This window comes from Podarcis pityusensis (assembly GCF_964106645.2).
Source record: "Podarcis pityusensis genome assembly, chromosome: 6".
Taxonomy (NCBI): domain Eukaryota; kingdom Metazoa; phylum Chordata; class Lepidosauria; order Squamata; family Lacertidae; genus Podarcis; species Podarcis pityusensis.
The window spans coordinates 76227133-76246232 of NC_138030.1; the positions used below are offsets into that span (position 1 = coordinate 76227133).

Genomic DNA, 19100 nt, shown 5'->3' on the forward strand with positions numbered 1-19100 from the left:
ACCATCTAGGGGTCCTTTATCTTTACCTTTTTACTACTGTTATGCATGGGGTCTTACGTTCAGGACAGTGTTGTTTCCTTCTGGGCCAGAAAGCTGGTTTTTCCCCCTCAGGGGAAAAGATAAGCAACCTTTCCCCTCAAAGTTGCAGCCTAGGTTGTCATTTTGGATTTTAATAAAGGCTTTAGCAAAACATAGTTGCATCCGGTAAGACTGCATAGAAGTCCGTCCTTTATTTGAAAGGCTGCGTCCTGCCCAAGTCTAGTGTAATTTGCTCATCAACAGTTAGCAGCCGGACAGTATACTGAGCAGGACCACAGGTGTCTATGACCAGTACCTACTGATGCAGCTGGAGCAAGAACTGCAGGGTGGGCTGGACCCTAAGAAGCTCAACAGGGAGCTATTAACCCATCAAGCATCCAGAGGAGAATATATAAGGCATATATCTTCACTGCCAGCTACTCCGCTTCTTTTTGATGTGCTGCATTATTGTTTACAGCAAAGTCTACTGCATCCTTCTTAGTGGAACCCTCTACTTGAAGAGACCTCTGGTGACATAACCTTCTGGAGGCTCTGGGCTCCCATTGAATCTGCTGCTGCCTTTCCTCTTGAAGTGCAGGTGACAAAGGTTGAGCATTTAGGGTCAGGCCAGGCCTTGGTCTGTGCTCAGATGGGTTATCAGTGGGGCTCAGGTGAGACATCCGTGAGCCAAAGCACTTTGGTCAGCCTTAGGACTTTTAATGGGTCCTTCCATGTCCTCATGAGGTCCTGTGCCTCTTCCTGAAAGGAGGCCTTCTGACTGTGCAGGATCCTGACAACTGTCACTTGGTCAGGCTTCCCCACTATGGCGAGTATTTCTGTTCATATTATAGTTATTACTTTCTTGATTTGCATCAATATAGATGAATTTTGGGCAATTTTTTGTCATATTTTTTGTTATCAGTGTCCACTTTTCAGTGATAGAACTGTACAATGTTCCTTTTTACATACGAGCATAATTATAATACAGGTGGTTTAAATACATCGCTTTTTGTTGATCATCCACTAAAAAGCGATATAGCCTTGACATATTCTTTAAGTGAGGCGTATTTTGGAACATCACCAGTTTAGTTAAAACAGGATCCTTTCTATTCAGAGGTGCTTCCCCCACCCTCCCCCACCATTTAAAACAACATAAGAAAAGTTTCTTTAGATGACAAGGCCAAACAAGGGAGACTTTACATTTCAGAGAAGTCTGCCTGTTAAATCACAAGTTGTCTGCAAGCACTTTGATGTACAGTAATTGTTGGTTGTTGGCTTGCCGAAAAGACCATCTAGATAGAAGATAAGATCAAACAAGTTGGCTTTGTGTGGCATTCTATGAGGTGAGGTAATTAAACACATTTCTTCCTAGTCCGTTTAGGAACTGAATGCTGCCTACTTACTTGCCAAGATGAGACAATGATAATAACTCGCTGGTTTCGGAGTTAGGAAGCTCAATAAAAATACAAATATATGGTTATGTGTGTTTTTTTAATTACTTGCCATGCCACGTTTGCAGTTCCCAATTGCTTTTTCTGTAACAATGCGCAGGAGTGTGGTCAAATGTCAATATATTAGCAGATATAAAGATACATTTAAAGCACACACACACCCCAAAGGAATCCTGGGAACTGTACAGGCAATGACCAATTAATGTGTCTCTGAATGATGTGTGCTTGCGCATGCGCGCATGGCGCTGAACCCGGAAGTGACAGAAAACATCACTAAACATGTCCCTTAAAAGGTATTTCGGGGCAGGGCACATTTATGTGTGCTCTGCCAACATGCATTGCATCTAGGAATGGAAGCTCCAGGCGAAATGGTTGTTGACTGTAGTTGAAGGGTGTTTGGAATTATAGTTCTGTTGGGGTGGTGGACTACAGTTCCCAGAATTCTTTTAGCAGGGGAAATGTGTTTTATGTATATCCCATGTACACATAGTGCCTTCTGCAGGGATGGACTATATAGGAAATGTGGAATGGAACCCCTTCATCACCCCAACACTTTTAAATAGACTCTGCTGGTCATCATATAATAATAAGTTTGTGACAATTTTCCAGTCCAATAACTGTGTCTACCTCTGGATTGCTGCCATGGTTCCATTCGGATTTCATCATTTCTATGTATTCATTGTGAAAGACATGTTTTCAGATGCATCCTCAGCCCTCCTGCTCATTCCTACTGGGCATATATGCTAAGAACGCCTCCCGTTTTCACCCACAGCCCATGATTTCAACCCTTACACTTTTCCAAGCATACAGAGTAAAGTGGAGGCTGAGTGAAGTGTTTACCCATAGAAAAGTGTGTCTTGGTGCCTCCTCACTGCAGTGTGTTTTTTCTGCTGGATGTGCTGATGAGACACTTTCCTCTTGTCTCTACCTGGTGATTTTGTTTGCTCTCCCAGTCTTATTTTCCAGGTGGTGGGCTCACATTATCTTTTCCCTCTGTTTGTTTGCTGAGATGAAGGTTTTGCTTTGCTGTTCTTCCTGGCTAGACATTTCTTTAATGACCAGGCTCCCAACTCTCACCCTACAATTACTCCATTCAGGCTACAATCCTACACCCATTGTAATCCACATTGAACTTGCGGCGGGGGAGGGGGACCTCTCTTTTGAATTAACCGTATATAGGATTGTATTGTCAGTCTCCACACATTACAGGATGGTAGGACAAATGTTAGATGTGGAATATTCTTAAGTTGGCCTTTTCGGTCTTTCCTTTTATCTTTTAATCACCAGTTTTTACATATCACTTTAGCATGAGAATAGGCATAGAAGTCTTAAGGCGTGTCTACATTAAAATTTTAAATTGGTTTCAAGTCTCATGCATTTCCCAACCAAGAAACTACTAGCAATCCAATTTCAAACTGGCTTCAATGTGTTGTGTTGATGTTGTTTTAGAGCAGGGATAACCAATATGGTGACTTCGAGATACTGGTTTTATTCAATTATTTCAATTATTTATTAGTCACTTTTCAGGACCCAAACCCACAGAAAAATAAAAACAATAAACCATCAGGCAGAATACAAATCCCATGGTCAGGGGTGATGGGGAGTCCAGCAATACCTAGAGGGCCCCATGTTGGCTATCCCTGCCTTGGAGTAAGAAGCAAAAAAGTTATATTGAACCCATTTGTGCTTATGTAATGCATATGTCCTTCTGTCCTACTTCAGTGTGTCTTCTACTTTTTGTACTCTCTCCAGTGCTTGGCTCTTGATAAATTTGAAGGCCACGCTGATGAAACCCAGGTGACTCACCGTGCTCTTTCTCTTCTGGAGGAGAATAAATTCTGGGCTGCTCTCATCTTTCCTGATCTGGACCCAAAAACCAGACTGCTGCCGCCTCATGTCAAATTCAAGATTCGCATGGATATAGATTCAGTGGAGAAAACGAACAAAATCAAAGACAGGTGATGGCAGTCTCACATCTTGCAATGTGTTGAAGGCTTGGCCCAAGCTTTGCCTAGGCTATGGCTCTAGGCCCAGGTTGGCTGGAGTCAGAATATAAATCAGTGCAGCCAAGGCATTTCAGTGACCAAGACAGAATATCCTGGAGGTGAAAATATTATAATAAAAAGCTAGATAAATGATATTTTGCTGCTCTTTGGGGGTTTTCCACCCCAAATTCTGCCTAATGGTAATCCCTAAATCAGAGGGTGTTATGAAGCAGATGAGCAGATGCTTGATAATATACAGCCATCCTTTATATGATGGTACAGTGTGGAATGCACATCCAGAATTGGACCCCACATTGTGTAGGCTGGTAACAGAAGAGAAGCCTTGAAAGCCTGATTTACTCGGTGTAACGTAATTTATGGTAACATAAAAAGCAAAGATAGCTGTGTTAGTTCATAGGAAGAGCTCAAAAAACCCCCAAGATATTAGGAAATAACTTGAATAGGGCCAACTAAAAAAGTTACAAAATAGTGAGCAAGCTTTCTCCAGAATTCTTCGTCAGGTTGGATGCTGTACAAAGCTGGGGGGAGGAGATAGGAGAAGAAAACACAAAGAGTACATTAAAAATTGACTGGGTATTGTAGCCATACGGTTTGCATTTAGGCTCAGTCTCAAAATTGAGGCTGCAGACTGGCTGAATTAATCTCTGCTAGGTGTTGCGGGTTTCAGGTTACACTTAGGATTCTGAGACAAAGAAGCAATGGCTGAAAAGCCAATTTGGAAAGTATAAAGCACCAACAGTAACCTGGATCTGTCTCCAGCCTAAACACGCAAGTTCCTAGCTGGGCGGCGATCTGTAGTTCTCATAAAGATAGAGCTGCCACTTTTTCAACCTTGAATAGTATACGTCTGAGGCTCTGGCAATTGTAATGTTAACCCTAGTCAGCTTTCCACCACCCTCAGCTTTCTAGGTTGCATATAATAATGTTTTTATGTCTTTACAGGTACTGGGATCCTGGCCCCAGAGCTGACCCAGTGGATGATCTGCGTTACATCTGGGGAGGGTTTGCGTATCTGCAAGACATGGTTGAGCATGGAATCATCAAGGCGCAGACTGGAGTTGAAGTGCCTTTGGGGATCTACCTGCAACAAATGCCCTATCCATGCTTTGTAGATGATGTGTGAGTAAGAGCAGCCACAGTGATCTGTTTCTGATAACTAATTGGGTGGCTGGGTGGGTGGCAGATTGGATTTTACAGGGGGCTTGGCTGCTTTTTGCCTTTGATCTTGCTGAAAAGCTGGAGAAATCCAGGATGAAGGTATTAGGCAAATCTCCTCCCCACCCCCAAGGAGTCTGGGATGTGCTGCTGCCCTGCTAAGTCTGAGATAAGGAGGCTGGAACAAAAAAAACAACAACACCAAAGCACTGGAGCGTTTTAAAACTTTAAAATAGAGAACAGCAAGGTCTGGGATAACTTCCATTGGGAAAACAACAATCCATGGATTCATTAGCAGGAATGTACAGGAGAAGTTGGAGTTTATAGCTGTCTGAATCTTCCCATCAAACAAAAGGAGAGGGGAAAGAGCTTTTGTTTTTTTAAAAAACTCCTCTGGTTTTTAACAAGAACTTGAAGGAAGGTTTGGTGAAACGGTACAGTGTTCCAAAACAATCAGTGGCTTTCCCTATCTCTGGAAAACATTTTACACTGACCGACCTAGCAGGATTTTCTTCTCTTTTTCTCTCATGCAGCCACAGATACTGTGTGGGCAGTTGTGCCCCAGAAATGCCCTTGCAAATCAGGGAGCCAGAGACTCTCCTAGCTGTGGAGCTGCCACTGGGGATTCCAGTGCGGTGAAATCGACAGTGTGTCTGACTAGAATCAGGGAGATCCATGTTAGGAACACAAGACGAGCCCGCTAGATCAGGTCGATGGCCCATCTGGTCTGTCGTCCTGCTCCCACGGTGGCCAACCAGATGCCTGCGGGAAGCCCAAGAGCAGGGCCTGAGTGTACTCTCCTCACTTGTGATTCCCAGCAACTGGCACTCAGAGCCACACTATCAGAAGCATAACCATTGTGGTTGACAGCCTCGCCTTCCATGCGTTTGTCTAATCCTCTTTTAAGACCTCCCAAGTTGGATGCTATAACTGTTCCTTATGGGACCGAACTGCAGCATTTATCTGGGCTGCGTGAAGAAGTACAGTCATACCTCAGGTTACAGCTGCTTCAGGTTGCATTTTTTCGGGTTGCAGACCACCGAAACCCGGAAGTACCGGAACAGGTTACTTCCGGGTTTTGGCGGTCGCGCTTTGTGCATGCACAGAAGCACCAAATCGCAACTCACGCGTGCGCAGACGCGGGTTGCGAACGTGCATCCCGCATGGATCACGTTCGCGACACGAACGCCCACTGTACTTTCTTTTGTCTGTCCCAAATATTCCAACGTTCAGCTTCACAGGATCTTCCCCGATTTCTAGTGGTATGAGAGAGAGAGAGGGTCAAAAACTTCCTTGTCCGTATCACGTTCAAACACCTGATCAGCTATTAAGCTCGCAGTTTTTTTCCTTTCAGACTTACATACCCCCCACAGGCCTGTTTTGAAGTTTTGTATGCGAGTGGGGAGTGATAATATGCCATCCTGAGCTCCTTTGTAAAAGTAAAAAAAGTAATAAATGATAAACGAAATTTGAATAACATATCAGCACCCTGCCCCTGTAACAAACAGTCTATGAGCAGTCTATGAAGATAATAATGTTGCAGTAAAAATACAATACAAGCAACAAATCAAGCACAAGAATAAAACCAAAACAGGCAATTCAAAATAGGAAGCAAAGAAATAAAACCCCATACCAGAAAGATATAAGAGTAGGCACCATGCCCAGGCCTCTTTAGGCAGGGCATTCCACAATGGGTGGGTCTGCAGTTGGGGCTTGTCAACCTGGGAAGGTAGCCCATTGAGGAGAAGGAAAACTGATCCTAAACCTCTGCTGCCTTGCAGCATATCTTTGGGAGAAGAAAAGGCTAAGGAGTAAACCCTACACAAATTTGGAGTGGAGACCCTAAGAAGGTTGGATGGTGCCTTGCATGCCTCCTTCTGGCAACTCCTGCAGCCAAGCTGGTTCCAAACGTATTGCTCTGCTTCCTTTTGGATCGCATCAGTGAGGCCAAGAGGGGGGTCTTGTTGTCTGACCCTCCATGCACACTGTCCAGGCTTGTGCCCTGGGGTGGTCAACTTAGGTGCAGTTAACACAGTAGTTTGACTTCACCCTTGGAGGCACACTCCATTGACAGACAGATGCCAACAAAAAACAAGGCCTCTAAAAAGGCCTTTTCTCTCATAGCCACCCACGGTCCCTCGCTAGGCGGGGACACTTGGAGAAGGGCCTCAGATGATGGCTTGGGTAGGGGGGACATGTGGGAAGAGGTCATTCCTCAGATACCAAAGCCTCCAAACAATGAAGAGCTTTAAATGTCACACCTCTGAAAGCTCAGCATTGTTGAATAGTTCTGCAGCTACTGTATCTGAGCATCTTCATTTGCAGGGTTTTGTGGAGGCTCAGCTGCCTGTGCTGCTATGCGCAGGAATGGGGTAGGGGGTGGTGGGGTCATAGTCATGCATACAGCATTTGAGTTTTGTGTATCGCCCCCCTAACAAAGACCTAACAATATCAAATTCTTCAGCCTCTTACTTCAACTTCAGCTCTCCATTAAGTTCAGCAGTCCTGAGGTTAGAAGCTGAATGAACTTTCTTTTTCAGATTACAGAGGGTAAGAGACCAGGCCCAGGGTCTAGCTTTTTCTAAAGGTTTTGCATTCCTTTGATTTATCATCAATCATCATTAACCCCCAGGTCTCGTCTTTACATACAGGGAAGGGCTCTTAATGCCATTTTAAAACTGGTTTCACAATGGGGAAATGCTCGTGTAAAACGAGAGCTAGATTAATAGCGTAGGCCCAACACATAATGAGACGAGATCCCACTTACGTCGTCTTTTATAATTCCACTTTCAAAGTTGCTTCAAGGCTGTCTCTTCTTCCAAATCATACTATGCTGGGTATGTGCTGCCATAGCTGCTTGTCTGTGAATGAAGTGCCTGCCTCTGATGAAAGACAGCCCTCTGGTGGTTAGACCCAATAGCATAATTCTTGAATGTAAATGCTATTCTTTTAGATTCATGCATTTTTTAAAAATTAAATTAATTAATTAAATTAAGCATTGATAATATTGCACTGAACATACAACCTTCCATCAGGTAAGAGATATATTTAATATGTGGCATTTTTCCTACCTAGAAGGCACCTCAGTTTGGGGAAAATACCGCATAGGCTCATTTTACAACATCACGTGTGAAAAATCACTCTCGTGTATCTGTTGTCATGACGGATTATGGAAATACAGTCTCGCATGGCTCCCTCTCCAGTGAATATACTGGCTCTATGCAGGAAAAAAGTGGCACGAATCAGGTTGCGGTCCTAACTTGGGAGTTGAACTCAGTGGGAGTTACTTATGAGTAGACATGTGTAGGATTGCATTGTCAGGATAGCAATGGGTTGAAGCTAACTAAATTCTACTCAGAGTAGACCCATTGACATTAATGGACCTAAGTTAGTCATATTTATTGATTTCAGTGGGTTTACTCAGAGTATACTAATGCGGAGTACCAACTCAGTGTGTGCACTGTATAGCAGCATCTCCCTGCAAATATACCAATATTTCTTACTTTCCTTGTAAGGTTGAAGTATGTGAAAGTAAAGTCACAAGTATTGTTCTAGTTGGGTGTCATTTGTACATTGTTTATATACTTATCATATTGATATCCCATCTTTTATCCTAGGAACTCATGATCCACCCTCATTTTCTCTCTCTCTAGACAACATAGGCTGAAAGTCAGTGAACGGGCTTCATGGCTAAATGAGAATTTAAACCCAGCTCTCCCCATTCCTTGCCCAACACACTAGCTGCAACATGCTGGCTCTTTGACAAGATATTGGTAGGGGGACAGGGGAAATACACAGCAGCTTGGCGCTCTGAAAATGAAGTTTGGCAGGGAAGCCTTATCATGAAGCAATAACAGCAGACTCCTCGAGGGCATCATTTTGTGGTCTCTAGTTTCTATTTCTGTTTCCTTTTTAAACACAAGGGTCTGTCTGGGAGGCACCAGCTTCCAAAATATATCCCTTCTCTGCCACAAATAGCATGGCCTAGATTAATTCTCAAAAACACTCTTTTTCTCCATTTGTCCAGTAGCAACCTCACTTAGCAGCCAAGGTGAGAAATAGTCTGCCTCTGCATTCCTTTTGTTTTTGACTTGATCTGTCTTGCCATGATCTTATCTTTGGCTCCAGATGCCACCCCCTCTCCTAGCAGCACAGACAAAACAGACGCAGATAATCCCATAAACATATGATACAGGTTTATTTCCCCCCCCCTTTAATTGCTACGTCTCCATGTGCTGACTTGATCATATCCTCAAGGAGGAGGCATGGCTGTGCAAAAGGGCAGGATCTACCTCTAGATCAGGTATTTGAGAAGGATAATTGATTGCAGGGTTCAGCCACAGCACAAGATTGCTACCTATGCATGGCAGGGAAAGAATATTTCAGCAGAAGTTGATACGCCTGTGAACAATTTAAACCTGCTCCCCCCTCCCATTTTTAATTTGATTTCTTCCATTGAATTGAGATTGCCATTAACACAGAGCTCACACAATCAGAAGGTGTTTTCTGTTGTTCCCATAATGAAAAAGCTTAAAGGTAAAGGTAAAGGTAAAGGTACCCCTGCCCGTACGGGTCAGTCTTGACAGACTCTAGGGTTGTGCGCTCATCTCACTCTATAGGCCGGGAGCCAGCGCTGTCCGCAGACACTTCCGGGTCACGTGGCCAGCGTGACAAAGCTGCTCTGGCGAGCCAGAGCCGCACACGGAAACACCGTTTACCTTCCCGCTAGTAAGCGGTCCCTATTTATCTACTTGCACCCGGGGGTGCTTTCGAACTGCTAGGTTGGCAGGCGCTGGGACTGAGCAACGGGAGCGCACCCCGCCGCGGGGATTCGAACCGCCGACCATGCGATCGGCAAGTCCTAGGCGCTGAGGTTTTACCCACAGCGCCACCCGCGTCCCATGAAAAACCTTAGACAAAGATAAATCAACCACCAAGTGGAAATAGCAGCAAGCAGACTGGGGATAAGGGCTGTTGCCAGCTCTACCGAATCTTAAATATATTGGGGGTTTATATGGGTTAAGAACTGTCTGCAATAACAGAGGAAGGCGATTTTCAAAAAGGCAGAACCCATAAATCCTTATGGGGCAACATTTCCTGTTCAAGCGAAATCCATTTTTTAAATCCACTTTCCTAATAATGAAACTGCGCTGTCTTGGGGATGCCGTGACGCTGTGCACTCACACCAGTTTTATGCCAACTTAACTTTCACGACTTCCCCTAAAGAAAACTGGAAAGCATAGTTTGAGGATGCTCTAAATTCTCATGGAAAACATCGGGAGTTTCCCTAGAGAGAAGGAACGGCTGTTAGACCAGTTTCAATCCGTGCGTCCCTTATGCACTGCCTCTTGGAGACTGTATGATTTTAACCTTCGTTTTATTTCTTTCCTGGGCAGCTTCATGGTTACTCTGAACCGTGCCTTCCCCATCTTCATGGTGCTTGCTTGGATCTACTCTGTCTCCATGACGGTAAAGAGTATTGTGCTGGAAAAAGAAATGAGGCTGAAAGAGACCATGAAGAACAGGGGGGTCACTAACGGGGCTGTCTGGTTCACCTGGTTCCTAGACAGCTTCATCATGATGGCTGTGAGCACATTTCTTCTGACGACTCTCATTACGGTAAGAGCATCACCTCCAGGCGAGGAGCGTTTTTCTTTTTCAAGGCCCAGACGTGCCATTTTGCACTCACGCTGCCGGTACTACCAAGGAATAATGGGAGCTATACGAAAAAGAGACAGACAGACAGACAGACCTATGCTGGAAGGATCAGCCTCCTGAGCACGTAGCAGCAGGCACATTCCTTTAGGTAGCCCCCAAAGGCAGCATCAACACTTGACAGAGATAGATATGTTTACTCCTGAGAGACTCGCAAGATTGCCTTCATGACAGTGCCTCAGGTTGGATTAGGTTTGACAGGTCACGTTCTAAACATTGCTGCTCACTTCAAGGAGGCCTCAGAAAACAGGAATTTCTCTCTCTCTCTCACTCACTTCTTTTTAAACCTTACTGTGAGGCATCTACCCTCTAATTCATTTGTCACAACCACCAGCTGTTCGCTTGGTTCGAAAAAAATACGTTGCTTCTGGGAGGGGGCACACAGAGTCATACCACTCAAGTGTGTCCCTTGGCGTTTGCTTTGATCTTTTCAATAAGCTTCTCCACATTCCTCTGTTTGGTCTGCAAAGTCTTACACGGGAAGCTGCCAGGTCAGACCACTGGTGCATCTCACTCAGTGTCGTCTACAGTGACCAGCGGTGGTTTCAGATGGGTTTTGCTCAGTAAAATTAACCACAAACCCCCCACATTTTGGATAACCTCCAAAGCTGTGCCAAACTTTTGCAGTTGTTTTGCCAGACCTATTTAGAGGTGCTGTGGATTTAACCTGGGGGACCTGTTGCATGCTCCGTTACTGAGCTGCAGCCCATCCCTTTAACCTCTTTCTTTCCTTTTCTCTGACTTACTCGGCCTTCTAACGTCCGCCAGACATGATAACTGGGCATTGCTTTGCAAAATGTAGAATGGCCCTCTTAGTGACTGCAAATATGCGCAACGCAGAGGGTGCCATAAAAGGCCAGAATCCACCTTTCAGCTTAATTACTCACACAAAATTATCCAGACTGTTAATTCTCTCAAGAAATAATAATGTTGATCTGCCTTGTCGAGTTGAACAACAAGAAAATTTTTGAATTCTCCAAAAGCTTTATATAAATGCTGAATGCTATCCAATGAGCATTCTAGGATAGTTCCCAATGGATTCTCCCTTGCTCAAAACACTCATGGACATCCAGTGAAGTGGAATGTTGGAAGATTCAGGACAGAAAAAAGGACAGCCCATAATTAAACAATGGAACTCACTCCTGCAGGCCACCAACTTGGGTGGCTTTAAAAGAGGATTAGACAAATTCATGGAGGATAAAGTTATCAGTGTTTACAAGCCATGATGGCTACATTCCGCCTTCATGCTTAGAGGCAGTACACAAGAAGGGAGAGTGCTGTTGTGCTCAGGTTCTGTTTGTGGGTTTCCCATAGGGATCAGGTTGGCCACTGTGAGAACAGGATACTGGACTAGCTGGCCCCAATGCCTGATCCAACAGAGCTATTCTTAAGTTCATTAGAAGATGGAACTCTTGCTTTTAAGTCACGGGTCATCTTGGCAGCTGGTGGGTGGAGCGCACCTTTCATGCCTCTGAGTAAATAGTGCCTGGGAAATTTCTCCTGACAAAGGCAAAGCCGAAAATGCAGTGGGAACTATTCTGTCATATTGGGAACTACTTAACAGCATGAAAACATACCTCTGTATACCCATTGGCTTGGCTTTTTTTGTTCTGTTTCTTCTTGTTGGGTGTGGCGCTCTTGTTTTTTCCTGGTGACCCTAAGGATTTCTTTCTTTATTTAATGTTCTGCTTCCTCTTGCTGTTTGTTTATTATAAGGGTTCTATGTTATTTTGATTGCTTTGTGATCTGCTGCATTCTAAAACAAAAGACAAAGCCTTCCTGATAAAGATGACTCTGGATGCCAGAATCTTAGCGCTTACTAAAGAACAAATATTTGTAAACAACTACTGCTAAAGCACAGTTTACTTTTATGAGAAAAGCCTGCTCCTGTTCAATTATTCCTCTGCCAGGCCTACCTGAACTGATATGGTGTGTCAGCTTTGACATTGTAGCTTGGCTTAGGTATGCAGTCCTATAGTTAGCACTTAACTTTGACACCACATTAATTTGGTGTTTATTGTTTGTTTGAGTTCACCAGCAGGGCTGATGTTATTTATATCGGGTGTTTCCCCCCTGGACTGAGGTTGTTTCCCACTTCAAGTTCAGATCAGTGTATCCAATATATCTTTTTCTTCTTCTCTAGAATAGTTAATGCCTTACGTGCCACATGTACGTTGCCAAATACTGCTGTTAAGAGAATGGCTTTGGCAGTATCTTTTGAAGAGTACATTAGGGGATCTGACATCTGACATATTGGCAAACTATGAGCTGGTTGTTGGCAATAGACCCCTGGTGATATAATCAGATACACTAAAGGCCGACACATTCCTCTATAGGAGTTTATGCCAGCAGTGATATCATACCAGTAGTAATTCATACTGTATATTGTGCTATTCCATTACTGCCACTTTTCGTGTGTCATTCTTCCTTGCACAAGCATAATTATACTTAATGCTAATAATTACTGCTGCACATGAACAAGCACACTTCCTGTGTGGGATAAAACAACAATGATGGTCAATTACCATTTGTAACTTTTGTCAAAAAATAGCTGTAGATATGCAAGGCCTAAAAGTACAGAACAATTATCTGTCCCACTTGATTAGATAAAGCTAACATCCAGTTGAGGTCCAACTGTTCACTGTAATGGGTCCTTAAAGATTCATAAAGATCATCCTTGGTTTACTTAGCAGTGCAAAAGATCCTGGTAGATCTTAGCCACCCTCATGAGATCTCCTTGGTTCTGGGTATTTGAATGTCATTTAGCAGCAAAATACTATTTCAGCTTTTTAAAAGACAGCAACTTTTAAAAAGACAGTTGATTCCCTTCTTCATGGACCCTATTTTTCAGAGGACTGTAATTTGGGGAGAAGAGATGACATGCATAATCAGAATATGCTCTGAAAATTCGGTAATTTGGCTTTTTGGTTTATTTATTTTTAAGCATCTGCTCTCAGGCAAAGGTGCAGTATATGAATTTTTATAAAAACACTTCAAGCAAACTAGGGAGGTGGAAGAACTTGTTTTTAGCCCCATTCCAAATCTCTTACTTTTCACATTTTGTAAAATTTTAGTCTGGTTGAACTATCTGTTTGACTGATATAGGATGCAATGCTGTACATGCTTATCTGAGAAACAGTCGCATTGAACTCAATAGGATGTCTGAGTAGACATGCATAGAGTTGCAGTCATAGCAAAGTGATTGTCCCTTGACCAACAGAGGGCAGCTGCACAATTTATGCTGGGAGGAGCAATGATAACCTGATATTTTTTCAATAACAACAATCCACGCAATGGCCTAATGATTACTGAAAGGCAGCTGCTTTTGTAATTCATGATTCAGTCCACGAGACCCCCACATGCTAGACTAGACCTGTGCCTTTGAACTGCACTTAGAGCAAGTGTGGGTGCTGCCTTAATGATGAGCCAGAAATCTGGACAACAAGTCTTCTGAACTGCTGTATTTGAACTCTACCCTGTGACGGTGGTACTCCTGCCTTGTTATCACCCAGTGCTCGGTACAGGGATGAGGAACCTGTGGCCCTTCTGATGATGTTGAACTACAACTCCCATCATCCCATCAGTCCTGCTGGCTGGAGCTGATGGGAGTTGGAATCCAACAACATCTGGAGAGAAATTCACCCAGTGCCTATCTAGGAGTGTGCAGGGTCATCCTGTCACCTTTTAATCCATGGCAGGCTACCTTCCCTGCAAGATAGCTACTGGTAACCATGCCCTGATCTTAAAGGAGGCTGCATTACCCAAAATGCCTGATCTTGAAGCTAAGGTTTTACTAGCAACTCTATGACATTGAGCAACCTGCTGCAGCAATATTGCAACACCTTGCGTAAAAGGAGAAGTATGATGAAGCCACACTGATGACATGCACAGCACAGAACAAACAGCACATCTTAAGCTGCCTGTCACTATGATGTGGCATTTTACAAGGATTGGATATGTTGCATGACTGCATAGGATACTTAAAGAAATTCTCATACAGGTTCATCCTTCCATAAAACACACACACAGTTGTTGAACAGAGCTAGGTACACCCTTCATGTATCTTATTGTCTGGAAGAAGGTAGAATATCAGACCTACTGACTTGAGTTTCACCCCAGCCCTTCTTTTTCCAATAGACTCTGATATAAATGCCTAGGCAGAGAGGATGGATAGCAATGAATGAGCAGAGATGAGTTCTGGTCTAAGCCATGCCATCAATGGAGACTGTAATTAACTGGATCTTTCTCTTTCTTTCTTTCTTTCTTTCTTTCTTTCTTTCTTTCTTTCTTTCAATGCAGTATGGCAGAGTGCTTCATTACAGCAACCCCCACCTCCTGTTCCTGTTCCTGTTGACCTTCACCACGGCCAGCATCATGCAGTGCTTCTTGCTCAGCACCTTCTTCTCCAAGGCTAATCTGGCAGCTGCCTGCAGTGGCGTCATCTACTTTACCCTATACTTGCCTCACATCGTTTGCTTTGCCTGGCAGGACAGGCTGACTTTTAAGCTAAAGATTATGGCGGTAAGAAATCCTCTTCACCCACTACCTCCACCCAACTCAATAGAAACCACAGTGCCCTCTAAATTGTGTCATTTATAACTTTTATAATTTCATCTTGTTTTCTCAACATCTTGGAAGCCTCATAGGTGGGAGATCAGTGGAAACCCATTGGAAGAGGTTAAAAACTTTAAATACTTAGGCATCCACTTCCAATATAATGCTTCCTGTAAATACCATTGTAAGCTTGCACTTAATGGAGTGGATACTCTAACACTAGCTCTGGCTATCACCTGTATCTTCTTTAACAGAGGGAACCAGTTCGTCCCAGCTGCACTAAAGGTTTTCAACACCAAAGTAGCCCCAAACCTCCTGTATGGCATTCCATTATGGATTGGTGCAGTTAAGCAACTGTTAGAATGCTTCCAACAGTATCTGATCTGTCTTCTTTAACCTTCCACATGCTGGCAGAATCCCACCACTCCAAATTGCTAGGTTGCATTGAGAGCAAAATCAGAACCTGTGGCCTATCACTTGAGTCACTGCTTACGTTCCCACAATTGGAAGCATACCAGACAATCAAGTGCAGAATACTAGAGTTTGAATTCCAAACCCTTTGCAGTACAGCCAACAAAACCTGTTCCCCGTTGGGGTTGGGAATTACACCCTCGTTTGGCCAGGACACTCCATATTTACACCAGCTTTACGATCCCCACCTACACAGAGCTCTTTTCCTCACAAGATTTAATGTCACCGTCTGCAGTTTTGCAAGGTAGATTCTCGAAAACTCCACTCTCTGGAGGGCAATATACTGCCCTTGTGGCACAAAACAGGTCGAATCCATCAGACATGTTTTATTTTTATTGCCCATTTTATGCAAAAATATCTTTGGCCCCTTATCAAAGGAGGGGATTTTTCACACTGACTCTTCCAGGGTGTCTTATTTGCTGAACAGTTGTAGTAATGACATTGTGGAGAATGTGGCAAGATTTTTGAGTGACACTATTAAATTATGTCACCACAGGTCCTAAGAGCCATCTTTGTACTTCATAATATCTTGACAGTTTTATGCTAAAGTATCTCCTGCTATGTTTTATCCTAAAGTATCTCCTGCTATGTTACTGTATTGTGTTCTGATCCATGTATACAATGCACTTCTATGCCTATAAAAGAGATTGATTGATTGATATTTGTGGGTGAGGAAAGGAGGAGGGGGGATTTCACCAAATAATCTTTGTAGTGGGTTGAAAGGCAAAATTCTCCAACAATTTAGGGGTGCTTGAAAATGTCTTGGAAAATTGCTGTGCTTTCCATTAGCTTAAAAACAACAACATTGTTTTAATGTACAAAGTTGTAAATTTTTATCTGTAAAGGGGAGGATAATGCAAATACAGACACTCTGAAATTTAAAAAAATTGGAAGATGAGTGGAGTGGATCATTCAGGAAAAACTAATCAAGGAAATCTACCCATCCCCTTTTCATTCCTTTGTCTGCCATATGTTCATTGCTAAGAGTTTCCCCTACCCCCATCAGTGTAACTTGACACCCCCTTCCTCTTCCTCTTCCAGAGCTTCCTTTCACCTGTGGCATTTGGGTTTGGTACAGAATACTTGTCACGCTATGAAGAGCAAGGCCTTGGGCTACAGTGGGATAACATCCGAACCAGCCCACTAGAAGGAGATCAATACAGTTTCTTGTTCTCTATGGAGATGATGGTTTTGGATGGTTTTATCTATGGATTGCTTGCTTGGTACTTGGATAATGTCTTCCCAGGTATGACCATGTCTCTTCCCTGTCCATTTTAAATAGCGGTAGCCTTATGGACTCTGTTGCTGCTAAAGAGTGATTTTAATAGAACTGGATTTTAAAGTTAGAGCTTGCCTAACTAAACATTAAAATAAATCAAATAAATAGCATCTCAGAATGTTCAATGCCAACTAGTTGAAACCTAGTGCAAACACTAGGTCCTGTGGCTCTGTGTAGTTACCACTGCAAAAAGGCAGTTAATAAACATGATTATAGCCTTGAATATAAAATTTTGGTCCCTGTCCCTTACATTATGGTGTTTTGTCCCTGCTGTCAGCATTTTGGCAAATTATGCACAAGGGCAAAAGGGCAAAGGAAGTCTCAGGCCACTATTTGCAATTTGCCAGGAGAACATATCATATGATCTTATATTCTTTTGCTTTTGTTCAGAAGAGTACAGTATATGGCATTTTAAGAAACTTGTCCTGCCGCATATTATATTTGTTCAAAAGCTAAAACAAAGCACCTCAAAAGATCTTATCTGAACAAGGTAATCTCACATCTTACCATTGATTTCCCTCTTATACGGGTTTCTAAAAATGACGCTGGTTACCACCAGATTGTTTCAGAGCCTTTCCCCTTCTGTAAAAGACTTGTAATCTACTCCATTTTAAGGAACTTAAAAATAGCATTTTCATATCTTATCCATGGTGGAAGCAGATATAAGCTTCTCATTTCCTCGTTTACCAAACCCTCCCTATTTGTCCCACAAGGTAATTTTCTTTGGGGGGGCGAACACCCACATGACATCATATATGACACAAGGTGCAGGGAAGATAAAGACACCACTGGGCTGCAGGGGGTGTTGTTTGTCTGCACCTGCAAAGCTGTGTGTACAGTGCTTTGTAAACTGGTTCTTGGGACTTGCAAAGCACTGCACACACAGCTGTGGAAGTGGCTACAGTTAGCTGACCATCTGCACAGGCAAAAATAGATCACCTAGTGTCATTGTGATGATTGGCTGGCTTGTGGTGGAAGACGGGGAGTTTCCCACCCCTATGTAAGGTCATCAAAGAAAACATCCTTAGTACAGACGCAGATCCAGCTTGCTATGTCTTGGTTTAGGTATGAGCTTCAGGAGCTCTTAAAGACAGACCGAAAGAAGAGGCGAGTTTTATGAGCCTAGGGATTAAAATCTGAGCTGGAGAAGAATTCCCACCTGATCTGCAAAACATCATCCCTCCCTTCCCGTTAAAAATGTACTGACTGGAAGCAGGAGCAGCACAAAAGGGAAGGAGGTCTGTTCCTGCTTCTCTGGTGCGCTGCTACACAGCACACCAGGAGGATAGTTCTCTCAAGAGCCACCGACACTACAGAAAGAGAAACAGAATGAAATCTTTTAAGGCAGCTGGACAGTTTCATCTGCAGTGGCCCCTTAATCTTTGGAATTTGGAAATCAACTTTGAGGGTAGGATTTGCCCACAGGAATCAAGTCACTTCATAGTGTAATGGAATGCAGAGTAATAGTTAGTGTAACTGATGATGTAGTGGCTAAGAAAGTGAGCTAGGAAATCCCTGTTTCAAACCTTGCCTTAGGCAGAACACATACTGTACAGGCTTTCACTGCCTGCTTATTAAAGATTCAACCAATCCCTGGTCTGGGGAATAGCTTAATTCCTTAATTAAATTGAGTTTCAGTTTTGAAAACAAAAGCAATCGGGAATGTGGTTATTCTCCCTCTGTCCCTTTCCCTCTGTAAAAAAACTTTACAGCCAAGACGGTGGTGGGTGGCTGTGCTTTGTTTGAACTTCTAGTGCACAGCAATGTTTGCTGCTAATGAAACACCAAGTAATTATTGCAGCGTAAGATTTGCATAGATGGGTTCTTCCCCATGGCAAAACACAAAGAGGTTTATGCACCCTACCAACTTGTTTTTGTTTCAGGAGACTATGGGATACCACGGCCTTGGTATTTCCCTTTCCAGCAGTCTTACTGGCTAGGGTCAGGGCACCCAAAGGCTGAGAAAACAACAACTGTGGATGGTGAGTTATGTGGAAAAACTGGTGTTCAGAAATAACTTGAGAACTGCTGATCCGTTTAGAGGCGAATGCTCTCTTGCATTCATTATGGGAGCCATTGTAAAGATTAGACACAGGCTTACAGTGGGAATCTTAGCAGGTGGCTTTGAACTCTGAGTGGCCCACTGTTATTAAAAGTGTTGCCGGAGAGCGAGTCGGGGTTCTGTCTGAAATCTTTCTAAATTATGCTGAGATTAACTGGCGGCCCGCAAATCATGTCTCTCTTACTGATCTGTCTGGAGATAGTTGACAAGGACTATTATGACAACTGCTGAAGGAAGTAGCGTGATTCTGATGTTAAACTGAGCTGGCACTGGAGTGACTCTGAACATCAGGTATAGCATTTCACTGTTCCTGGAAATATTCTGTAATCTCCCTTCCCTCTTGCCCCCCACCCCAAGTGAAACCATACTTCTGACGTGTCCCCAAACAT

At 43.4% G+C, this 19100-nt stretch overlaps 1 protein-coding gene across 1 annotated transcript in view; it reads left to right on the forward strand.

Moving 5' to 3' along the window:
• The window catches only part of ABCA4 (ATP binding cassette subfamily A member 4), a 97337-nt gene that overhangs the window by 38579 nt on the left and 39658 nt on the right, over nucleotides 1–19100 (forward strand). The window contains exons 13-18 of the mRNA XM_081008486.1: nucleotides 3222–3427; nucleotides 4418–4594; nucleotides 10027–10249; nucleotides 14645–14866; nucleotides 16412–16616; nucleotides 18533–18631. Of these exons, the coding sequence (XP_080864612.1) occupies nucleotides 3222–3427; nucleotides 4418–4594; nucleotides 10027–10249; nucleotides 14645–14866; nucleotides 16412–16616; nucleotides 18533–18631 (1132 nt within the window). The remainder of the gene's footprint in view (nucleotides 1–3221; nucleotides 3428–4417; nucleotides 4595–10026; nucleotides 10250–14644; nucleotides 14867–16411; nucleotides 16617–18532; nucleotides 18632–19100) is intronic.